Raw genomic sequence first — 11210 nt, 5'->3', positions numbered from 1 at the left:
TGCTTATTGCTATAGCCTGATCCCTGTGCTTACAGCTGGGGGAAACCAGCTCATTTAGAAGCTTTTGCTGTAAGTCAGCCCCTTCCCGCTGGCCAGCTGAGCCCATTTCCCCTCTAGCTGAGAGCACCTCTATTTTGAGTCAGAGTCTGGTGAAAGGTCATCTGAGCTAAGAGCCACGCACTTGACCAAGGAAAGGAAAGAGGAGACACGAGGGAGTGGTGCAGAGCAAGGGGATGATCAGACAACAGCAACGTGCTTTCGCTGCGTGAGCTCCTTGTTGATTGGATGCTTTCTGCAGTCACAGAGGGGAATTTTCTTTGCAGGGCGTTTTCAAGCCCTGTGTTGTCTGTTTTGGCTCTAAAAGTGTGTGCTTGGCATCTGTGAATAGAACTCCAACATGAAGTTGAAGGGAAAGAAGCAGGCGAGCTCCAACAGCCATGAAGGCTCAAAGGGGGTAAGTATGCTGACCTGTATCCTTGCAACTTTAGCCTCCTGCAAGAGGAGCTGTTTGAGATCTGCAGGGACCTGTAGTGCAAGGAGAAGACCAAGGTCTTTGGGGCTAACATATCCACAGCTGATCTCTCAGGAAGAGCAGAGATGTGTCTGTTCTTGAAGCTAGTAGTTTATGTGCGTTGGCAGCGTCCTGTTGCACTCTGGTGATTTTCTCTGTCTGTGTGCAGCTGGCTGACCATGTAACTCCTGGGGAACTTTCCCCTTCTGTCTGTGAGTTTTCTTTCCTACTTTCTACTCAGTTGTAGGCTGCAGATGCTCTGGATGGGAGCTGCCTTTCACAGCAGTGTTTTTGTGGCATTGTGCACAATGCCACGGTTGTGTATGCTGGGGGCTGTGCTGAATGTGAACAATTACCACCAGTGGCTCTGTTGAGGCAGCCACCTTGCAATCACCAATGCAGGCTGTGAACAGTCTCTCTACAACTACCTGAAAGGAGGTTGAAGTGAGGTGGTTATCGTTCTCCCCTCTCAAGGCACTGGCAATAGGACCAGAGGAAATGGCCTCAAGTTGCCCCAGGGGAGGTTTGGATATTAGGAAACCCATCTTTCCTGCAAGAGTCTCTGGAGGTCTGCTGCTAGAGGTCCTGAGGGGTGTCAGGAGTACAAGGAGTACCAGCAGCAGTCTGGAGAAATGGCAGATACTTGATGTGGGGCCTGAGCTGAGTGTTGGGACACAAAGCCTCGCAGTCATTAAGGATACTTATGATGACAGATTTTTATGTGTCTGGATGGCAAATGGCTTTAGTGATGTAGCAGCAGTGAGAGGAATTAGTGAATTATTAAACCAACAAAAAGCCAACAGAGCAGCTCAGCCAATGCAGCAGGGCCAGCCTGAGGACGGAACAGCCATGAAATCGTTGCCAAAAGGAAAGTGCTTGTAAACCTGGGGACTGTACCCACATCATGGCTGGTGTTTGATCCTGCTCCAGCTGACAATTTCACCCTCCTGTATAACTACAAAGTGCTGCTCTTCTATCTCACCACCAAGCCTCCAGTGAGCTACTGGGATAAGTTCTAACTGGCTTCAGTGGCATTCAGATTAGATCCATCACCAGCTTGATCCTGAAAAGTGGGAGGCAGAACAAGCCAGCATGTGATAGCAGAAGAAATGAACAGGAAAGAGGTTTTGTCACCTCATGCAAAACAAAATATCTTATCTTGAAAGATTTCCTGTGCCAATCTCCTGTGTTATGCACTCCCCAATTTACACATTGGGAAAAGAATAATTGCACACCATTGTGTTGGGTTTTCTCCCCCCTTCCCTGCCAGGTGGTTCCTTTAAACATGCTAACTTCAAAATTATTCATCATCCAAATGTTCCATCAGTAGCAGGGAAGAGTAGGAAGAATTATTGCAATGACTGGGTGCAAATGGAGCAGAACAGAAGGAGTGCTCATGAAAGCAACCAGTTGGGCTTCCGTTGTACAGCAACGTGAAGCAGACAACACAGAAGGCAAGTCTTAGGGGACTTCTTTAGTTGTCATTCCTGCCTAAAAGCTCCTAAGGTGGTGTCTGTGTTTGTTCTTTCCCCTCTGCAGAAAATGACACTATTGCTTGCTCTGGTAGCACTGATAGCTGCCTTTGGATCTTCTTTCCAGTATGGCTACAATGTCTCTGTGATCAATTCTCCAGCCCCGGTAGGTTGGCCTGTGGAAGGGAGCATGGCTAAGGAGGGATTTGCAAACTAAGAAGGCAGCCTTGTAACAGCAGACTGTGGGTATTGGTGGTTCCCTGGGAGGGGAAATGGGGGTGTTAAGGTGTTTGGTCTTTGCCAGCATAAGGAATGTCTTCCTTCTGGAATCTAGGGGTGAGAGTGACGGGAGGGAATCCATGGTATTTGTGGGTGATGAACCTTTCCAGCATGAAAACTTGACCGCATTAAAGGTATCCTGTCTTTCATTCCAGTACATGCAGGACTTTTACAACCAAACCTACATAAACAGGACTGACAAGCCTATGGATAGTGCCTTCATGACATTACTCTGGTCTCTTACTGTGTCCATGTACCCTCTGGGAGGCTTTTTTGGGTCCCTCATGGTGGGGCCTCTAGTCAACAATTGTGGCCGGTATGTGACAGCAGTGCTTGGGAGCTTTCATCATCTGTTTGCTGGGTTCAGATAAGATTTGCCTCACAAGTCAGTCCAGCTCACCAGGGCTGCCAGGAGCATGACTGTGTCTTGCACACCTTGATTGTAAAGCAGATGGGCTGCTGCTTAGTTGCTGGACTCAGCAACACACCTTATCTCCCACATGTAGAAGAATTTCTGGACTCAATTTGGTCAGGCCCAGGCTGCGTGCTGGGCACTGAGCCAGGTAGACTGACTCTGTCTCCTTCCCTGGTACTTTGCAGAAAGGGCACTCTGCTGATCAATAATGTCTTCTCCATTGGTGCTGCACTCCTTATGGGAACCTCAGAGCTAGCAAAAACCTTTGAAGTAATCATCGTTTCACGTTTTATCATGGGAATATTTGCTGGTAAGTGAGAGGTTGGATGGCAGAAGGAGAGCAATGAATGTGTTCTTGGCTATGTAAAGAGGTTGTATTCTCACAAGGAATGGTTTCACAGGTAGCCGTGCTGGCAGCCCCCATTGTGTGCAGGGCCCCTCTACCAGGGCTGGTTCCCCATATTCTGAGCAGTCAGAATTCACCACCACTGGAGTGCAGGAGTCGCTGCTAGCAGGTTTTGATCTGGGCAGTTAAAAGGCTGGTTAGAGTGGGAGCTTAAACCACTGCACCTCAGGAGTTCGGTTTGTTTTCTAGATGCTTTGTACTTGTAGCCATGCCTTCGGCTTTCAGATAACAGCTCAATCACCTTTGTAGCTCCAAGCTCCTGAGGGCTAGGGACTTTAGAAATGCAAGATAAGAGCCTCACATGGTCATCTGGCACCAGGAGCTTGGGGTTTGCATGCCAGGATTTACAGCATAGGCGTGGGAGCTGGCAGCTCTTGGTGTCACTGTGGGTGACACAGAGTGATCCTCAAAATAACCTATGTCCTGCTCAAGTAGAGTTACCTACTGCAGCATGCTGATAGAGGAGATGTGGTGCTGAGGCACATGGTTTAGTGGTGGACTTGACAGTGCTGGGTTAATGGTTGGTCTTGATGATCTTAAAGGTCTTTTCCAGCCTGAACAATTCTGTGACTCAGTGATTCTGTGCTATCTGTAAGATAGCAAAGCTCTCTGCAAAATATTCCGGAGCAATTAAAGGAGCAGTAAATGTTTAATAGCCAACAAGAAGTCACATCCCTCTGCCCTCATGCCAGCTTGTTTGGACACTGATTTATTTCCTTGGTTTAGAGAAATCAGAAATTCCTTCCTCACACTTAGAGTTTGTTCCCAAACCTGAGCACTACATGTTTGTAATTTAATCTGCTGTGTTGAAATACTTGGCAGACCCTGCTAGGAGAAAGCTGATGGACACTGAGAGCCCCCAGATCATCTGCCAGGTCTGTAGGCAGGCTACTGCTAGTCTTCTTGGACTCCTAAAATGCCTTACTGCTGAGCAGTTAATAACCTAGACCCTCAAAGCAGCAGAAGGTGGGCAGGTTGCTCTTCTAAGGCTCCTTGTGCACACATAGTTGGTTCTCTTCTGTGCTTCAACTGAGGTGGGTGAAACAATCCAGATGCAGTGTTGGGTTTTGTACCTCTTCTCACACCAAGAGATCCAATGCCATGTGGGTTTTGTCCCATATTCCACTGTAGAAGGAGGGAAACACACACAGCTTGTTCACTGGCTAGAAGATGACATTAAAGCTTCAGCTGGAGCAGAAGGATTTGGGTGCCAAGTTTCCATAAGTCCTGCAGCCAAGCAGGGATCATTGTGGTCTCATATGGGACACCAGCACACTGATGAAGGTAGTGAGCATGCTGATGTCAGGCAGCTGCGTGGCTAACACTGTTCTCTACCTCCTAGGTTTGGCTTCCAATGTGGTTCCCATGTTTCTTGGGGAAATAGCCCCCAGAAATCTGAGAGGTGCCATTGGGGTAGTACCACAACTCTTCATCTCCTTCGGGATCCTTGTTGCTCAGATCTTTGGTCTCAACAGCATCCTTGGGAATGTTGAAGGTAAAGCCCTGCCTTGGGACTTCTCTGTGGGCTCCACTGGGGAAAGATTTCTGAGGGTTGCCTTCTTGTCTCACAGGCTGGCCTGTGCTGCTGGGGCTCACTGGGATCCCATCACTCCTTCAGCTCCTTCTATTGCCCTTCTTCCCTGAGAGTCCCAGGTACCTGCTGATACAGAAGGGCAATGAAGAGCAAGCACGGAAAGGTAGAGCATCAGCCTTTACTGGAAGGGGAGGTGGAATGGGGCAGATCTGACTGTGGCACACAACTGACAAGCAAGCAAGTAGGAGATTCTGCACTGACATGGTGCTGCTGGATGGAATTGCTGCAACTTTGCTCCTTTCTGTGCAAGTGTGAATCCCTGACTTCCCCCCGTGGAAGCACTGCTGGCCATGGCTTGCATCTTGTTCTCTCTTGATTTGAAGCAGGACAGCTCACTGTACACCTGCTGCCTGGGGTCCATAACTCACCTTCTTCTCCTGACTAGCTCTGCAGAAGCTGAGAGGCAGGCCTGATGTGGATGAGGAGATAGAAGAAATGCGCCAGGAAGACCGTTCAGAAAAGGAAGAAGGACAATTCACTGTCCTCAGCCTGTTCACCTTCAGAGGCTTGCGGTGGCAGCTCATCTCTATCATTGTCATGATGATGGGCCAGCAGCTCTCTGGAGTGAATGCAGTGAGTGGGAAGCAGCTGGGAAAGGCCAGCAGGGTGGGAAATGTATTGTGGATGCTGTGAGGCAGTGCTGACACAGGGCTAGCACCTAGGATGCCTCACGTTGTGGTGGGTTGACCCAGGCCAGTACCAAATCCAATACTTAACTGTACCAGATAGAGACTCAGTGAGGATGGTTTGGACGCTTAGAGTAAGCTGCTTGTGTCTGGATGCAAACACCAACATCTCCAGAAAGGAGAGTTCAGTTCTTGGGCTTCTGTGCACCAGTTCCAGGATGGAAAAGCAGCCAGGATGGGATTCCTCTGTTTTGCCTTTGTTCACACATGAACACAGCTCTGGTTTTGCTGCAGGTCTTCTACTATGCAGACAAAATCTTCCGGTCAGCAGGTGTGGAAGAAGACAGCGTTCAGTATGTCACAGTCTCTATAGGGGCCATCAATGTCGTCATGACTTTGCTTGCTGTAAGTTTCTATTCTTCACAGTCCTCACTGGCATTGGGTTCTGATGAATGGCTTTCCCATTTTCTTAGTGTTATTAACACATCCAGATTTGTGCAGTTCCTGGGTCACTTCGTACCCACAACCTCTCAGCAGATAGTGGAAATATCCCTGAATACCTTATGGCGCAAGGGCTACCTTGGTAGATTTTGCTGGAGTAAGAAGTGTTGTGTCCACAGAGTCTGGTTTCTCACCCTCTTCTCTCTCTTTCAGGTTTTCATTGTGGAATCCCTGGGGAGGAGAATCCTTCTCCTTACTGGCTTTGGATTGTGCTGTGTCTCCTGTGCAGTGCTAACTCTGGCCCTCAATCTCCAGGTGTGTGCTGAATGGCTCAGGTGATCCTCCCATGTGTTTTGGGACCTTAGTGTACTCCCTTTGTTGCAAGGTGGTTCTGCCTTGAATGTGTTGGTGATGTTCAGATAGGAACCACATCTAACCCAGGATTCAATTCTTCACAGCCCACTGTCTCGTGGATGTCTTACATCAGCATAGTGTCTGTCATCGTTTACATCATCGGGCACGCTATTGGAGCCAGTAAGTACACACAGCCCAGCTGAGTGACCCCCGCAAGCTGGGTAAAGCCAAGTGTTGTGTTCGGTTTCAGATCAAAATCTTTCCAGAGCTGATCCAAGGGGATCAGATTTCTTCTCCGTGTGGCCATGCACCTTGGTCATTGCCAGCTATTGGCTCATTTATCATAGAATCCTTTGGCTTGGAAAAGACCTTGAAGATCATCCAGCCCAACCACTCTCTGAGTCTGCCAAGGCTGGTGCTAAACCATGGCCCTCAGCACAACTCCCCTGTGGCTTTTAAACACCTGCAGGGGTGGGGAATTCAGCCACCTCCCTGGGGTGCCTGTTCCAGTGTTTGAGAACCCTTTCAGTAAAGAAGTTTCTTCTAGTGTCCAACATGAACCTACCCGGGGTGCAACTTGATGCCATGTCCTCTCCTCCTGTCACTTGTTACTAGGGAGAATTGCCTTTGGGGTTTCCAAATCTGTATCTGCATTTCAGGTCCAATTCCCTTCGTGTTGATCACTGAGATGTTCCTGCAGTCATCCCGGCCTGCAGCCTTCATGGTGGGTGGGTCTGTGCATTGGCTCTGCAACTTCACCGTGGGCCTTGTGTTCCTCTACATGGAGGTAAGATGCAATCACAGAAGGCAGGACAAGACTTCAGCTTTTTTGGATAGCTATTGAAGGTCCAAATAATATTACATACACAACTGGAGTATCCCTCTGATCCCTGCTCTGTCTTCTGTTGCTGTTCTAGGCGGGACTAGGGCCCTACTGCTTCCTCATCTTCTGTGCCATCTGCCTTGCCAGCATAGTTTACATCTTCTTTATTGTCCCTGAGACAAAGAACAAAACCTTTATGGAAATCAACAAGATGATGGCCAAGAGGAACAAGGTGGAGATTCAGGAAGATAAAGAAGAGCTTAAGGATTTCCATACTGTCTCAGGTGGGCAGGCAGAGAAGAAATCAACGTCCAGCAGTGAGATGTGACCTAGACCATGATTTGGCCTGGCCCAGACATTTTTCAGTGGAAGAACAAATACATCAATTTATCATTTGATACTGTAGTCTTTCCACAGAAGGACTTTTCCTATTAGCCATTGTGTCTTGAGATCTTGCTCCTTTTAAGTAATCAGCAGGACCAGTCTGGTTCCTGCCATAGCCACTGCCCCAGCAGATCACCATTCATGGGATTTGTCACAAGAAAAGGGCAAATGTCCTCAGCCTGCTCAGCTCCTGTGATCTACTAACCTGTGTCATGAGGTGGTGTATGCCCCTGATGTCCTGATTGACACATCTCAGGTGCCACAAGCCAGGCTCTAGGCTGGGAATTGCAGAGGAGGTATCCGTCATGTATTTGGGGGTCCAGCATGTTTGCTGCTCTGGGATGAGGTGTCAGTTGTCCTGTTTGTTGGGTGGGCTGATAATGGCTTTCATCCTGTCAACTCTTGTCCTTCTTCTGTGTGCCTCAAAGATTAAACACATGGCTCTGAGCCCCAGCAAGACAAAGCCCCAGTCCCTGCTTGGGGCTTCACACTCTCACAGCTGGGGATGCTGCTCTACCTTCAACAGCAGCAATCCTGTCCAGGAGTGAAAGCTAAGGGCATGAGAAGGTGAGAGAAGGGACAACATCATGCTTTTCCCAGGGCAGCCTGTGGCCTTGTTCAAATGTTTTGACCTTGCAATGGGATTTCCCAATTGCAGACTCCCTTCTGTAGCGCTAAGACAAACCACATTTTGATGAGTCCTGTATTGGTCATTAACCTTCTCCTAGAAGTAATAAACAACCCTCTCTTAGTCTTCCTGTTGTCAGCCTTCTTCCTGGTGTTAATTTCTGCACTTGTGAACAGTTGGACTTGATAAGCTTGCATGTCTCTTCAAACCAAAATGATTCAATGATTCCATGAATGCATGGCTGTGCTTCTCTGCCCCGCAGGCAGCAATGGGATTTCAGCAACAAGACATTGCCACCCTGAACAACACTCTTGAGGAGCCCTGGCAAAACCAAGGCTCAGCTTCCAGTTTTAGTAGCAATAAAACTGGTAATTTCCTTTTCTCTCTCCCATCAAGTCTTTATGTTCCTACAGGAAGATGCAAAGTCAATGTAAGAATCATAGAATTGTTTTGGTGGCCAGAAACCCTTAAGTCCATAAAGTCCAATCTCTAACCCAGCACTGTACCACATCCCTCAGCACCATTTTTCCATGGCTTATGCAAACCCTCAGTGCTGAGGACCCCACCGCTGACCTGGGCAGCCTCGTCCGGGGCTTCACCAGCCTTTTGGGGAAGAAATTTTTCACATCCAACCTCAACCTCGTGTCCGAGATGTGGCTTCACCAAGTGCCAAGCACTGGGCACCATCACTTTTCTAGTGCCTGTAGACAAACGCACAGTGCACAAAGGAAACGTCTTCGTCGCCGACAGGGCAGCAGGGGAGCTGCTTGGCTTCCCCCGACGGACACCAACCCTTCAACCTCTGCCGCACCTCTCCCAGCCCCTGGGCGGTGCCAGTGCAGGCGGAGGAGAGCGCGGCCCCGCCCCTCCCGCACTACCACGCCCACGAGCCCGCCTCTGGCTCGAGGAGGCGGTAGTCAACGAGAAAGCGGTGAGGGGCCGGGCCGACCAATGGGAAGCCGGAGCGGATGTGAGCCGGCCAATGGGGAGCTGGAGGAGAGCGGCTCAGCTGCGTGGGGTGTGCTATACCGCTACAGCCTGGAGTCCGCGCAGCCCGGCGGTGCTGGTGAGAGGTGAGGCGGCGAGTCAGGCTTGGCTGGAGCGGCTTCCTGGGCTCTAGGTGAGTGTGGCGGCAGCGGCGAGGCCTTCCAGCCCTCTGCCCTTGTGTGGTCTCAGCCGCTCGTGCCCTGTAGTGCCGCTCGAGGGGCCTCTGTGGCCGCGGTTTCCCACTCCCTGGCTGTGCCGGGCTCGCCGGAGCTTCCGCTGCCCCCGTGAGCCGAGACCTCGCCGGCCATGCCCTCCCAATGCCAGGTGGCTTCACGTCCTGCTTTAAGGAGGTGAGGATGCGCTTCACATCTGAAAGTGAAAAGTAATTCTCGCCGGGGAGTTTTCATTTCCTATGCTGCTGTATGACAAGCTAGTAGTTTAGGTTGTCAGTACACTCTGCGCTGAGATACGAGCAGGCATGGCCTGGAGAATTCTGTCTGAGATGCTCCTGAAGGTGGCTGGGGATGGGGTACTTGGTTGTGCATTCGGAATGGGTCCATTGTGCCTGTGTTCCGCTGCTGCACGGTGATGTGCCTGTGGCTTGAGCTGCAGCAAGCCTGTTGTCCTGGCTCAGGACAAAGCTGTGTGTGTTAGCTGCAGGACGATGAGCCAGTCCTGGTTTTTCACTGTACTTCCTTTTGAGCAGGTGTGGGATCATCCCAGAGCCCCACAGAGGGAGCTGAAGCCTGGGGAGAAGCACTGCTGGAGTGGCTGAAGGAACAGAAGAGGTCCTGCTTCTCCTTGGCATGCAGATATCAGCTGCTTTGGTCTTGACTTATGCCCAGGATCCTCTGGAAGACACTGCTTGGCTGCGCTCCGACTTCCTGGGTTTCTTCCATCCTTCCCCTCTCCTTCCTTTATAAATCTTTAGAATTGTTTGGGAGTTTGCTTTTCTGCCTGACAAAGGCAGTATGTTGTGACTTGTGGGGTGAACAAATGGCATGGTGATAGGAAGACTTCTGAGTAGGACTGTCCTGGGCATGGATTTCAGACCTGGTGTGTGAGGCCTTCAGGCCTGGCTCCTGTTCCTCACTTGAATGTGGACAATTAGTGTGCAAACATGCTTGTTTTGTGGTGGTGATGGATGGAACTTGTTCATGGATTAGTCCTCTTCCTTGGTGGTTAGGAGTTGCCATCATCAGGCTCTGTGGTGGCAGCATGCTTCCTGCTTCCTGGGACAATGTGAACTCTGTGGCCCCCTCGATGGTCAGGGATATCTGGGTGTACCACCCCAGCTGTCAGGAAGGACAGCCCTCCCCAGCAGCAAGGCTGTGTCTGGCATATGCTCTGAACTCCTGATGTCCTCTGCTGAAGCACAGCCTGAGTCTGTCCTTGCTCTGGGAGTGTTCCATCAGAGTTGAGGAGGAAGTGGTGTTTTGTTTGCTGTCTGGAGTTAGTGGTTTATTTACAGCTCCTCCCTTGCTTCTTGTTTGTATGTTTTCTCCAACTTGTACAAAATAAAGTCTAGTTCTTTACCAAGGTGTTGTTCAAGTGTGTGTGGGTAGGTCTCAGCAGCTTGGAGGAGTTACAGCCAGTCAAAGAGCACATGCAAGGCACGTGGGGAGCAAGCTGCTGGGTGTTAAAAGGCAGATGAACCAATAACAGCAAGGTTTGGTTCACATTGCTCTGGCTGCAGGAGCTACCTATGAACTTTGCATTTCTTGGTACTCCTGGCATTGGAGTTGACAATTAACCAGGTCCTGTACTGTTCAAAGTGGTCTCTCAGTGCGGGAGGTTAATACCAAGCCAGCTCCACGTGGTATGCCTTGCATGTAGAGGGAAAGGAGCTCGTGGGCTTTGGTGGGGAACCTATGTGCTGCATACTGTGAGAAAGAGCTCTGAGGATGAACCTGGTCTCTGGGAACTGCAGAAGTGCCCTGACAGCTTGGTCCCTGCAAGCTGTGACAACTGTAGCATTTTGGCCCAAGGGCAGAGGGGCAGGAGGGTTAATTGCAGTTCACCATTATTGCTATTGACTTTGGCAAATGCCCTCTCTGCTGCCAGGGCTGCACCCCTAGAACACCTCATTCTCCCCAGGCGAAGCAGTTGCCAGGCAGCCTCGGCAGCTGCACCATCCACAGCTGCCCAGTAGCTGCTTATTGCTGTACCCTGGTCTGTGTGCACAGAGATGGGAAAACCAGATCATTTCACACTATCACAGTACATTAGGGGTTGGAAGAGAGCAGTAGAGATAATGGAGTCCAACCCCACCTCATCAAGTCCAACCCCA

At 50.1% G+C, this 11210-nt stretch overlaps 1 protein-coding gene and 1 long non-coding RNA gene across 2 annotated transcripts; both read left to right on the top strand.

The window, feature by feature from the left end:
- Positions 1–126: 126 nt before the first annotated feature.
- On the top strand, positions 127–8061 carry LOC137451128 (solute carrier family 2, facilitated glucose transporter member 5-like). Its single transcript, XM_068158333.1, has 12 exons — positions 127–454; positions 2051–2149; positions 2418–2578; positions 2863–2987; positions 4426–4578; positions 4655–4780; positions 5063–5250; positions 5598–5708; positions 5958–6059; positions 6203–6278; positions 6758–6885; positions 7016–8061. The coding sequence occupies exons 1-12, from the start codon at positions 398–400 to the stop codon at positions 7247–7249; spliced, it is 1560 nt and encodes a 519-aa protein (XP_068014434.1). The 5' UTR covers positions 127–397; the 3' UTR covers positions 7250–8061.
- Positions 8062–9059: 998 nt separating this feature from the next.
- Positions 9060–10459, top strand: LOC137451129 (uncharacterized). Its single transcript, XR_010989729.1, has 2 exons — positions 9060–9270; positions 9627–10459. It is a non-coding gene; the product is annotated as an uncharacterized lncRNA (long non-coding RNA).
- The last annotated feature ends 751 nt before the right edge of the window (positions 10460–11210 follow it).

The sequence above is a fragment of the Melanerpes formicivorus genome, unplaced genomic scaffold, assembly GCF_026170545.1.
Source record: "Melanerpes formicivorus ecotype bairdi unplaced genomic scaffold, bMelFor1.0.p_v2 SCAF_39, whole genome shotgun sequence".
Taxonomy (NCBI): Eukaryota; Metazoa; Chordata; class Aves; order Piciformes; family Picidae; genus Melanerpes; species Melanerpes formicivorus.
The sequence above is the reverse complement of the archived record's forward strand: the minus strand, read 5'-3'. Positions and strand labels throughout refer to the sequence as shown.

Excerpts from the sequence above, each read along its gene's own strand:
- LOC137451128 (XM_068158333.1), top strand. The coding sequence starts at position 398 with ATGAAGTTGAAGGGAAAGAAGCAGGCGAGCTCCAACAGCCATGAAGGC. Across the intron at positions 2,988-4,425 it reads TATCATGGGAATATTTGCTG|GTTTGGCTTCCAATGTGGTT; the intron begins GTAAGTGAGAGG and ends TCTACCTCCTAG. Across the intron at positions 6,060-6,202 it reads CTCTGGCCCTCAATCTCCAG|CCCACTGTCTCGTGGATGTC; the intron begins GTGTGTGCTGAA and ends AATTCTTCACAG.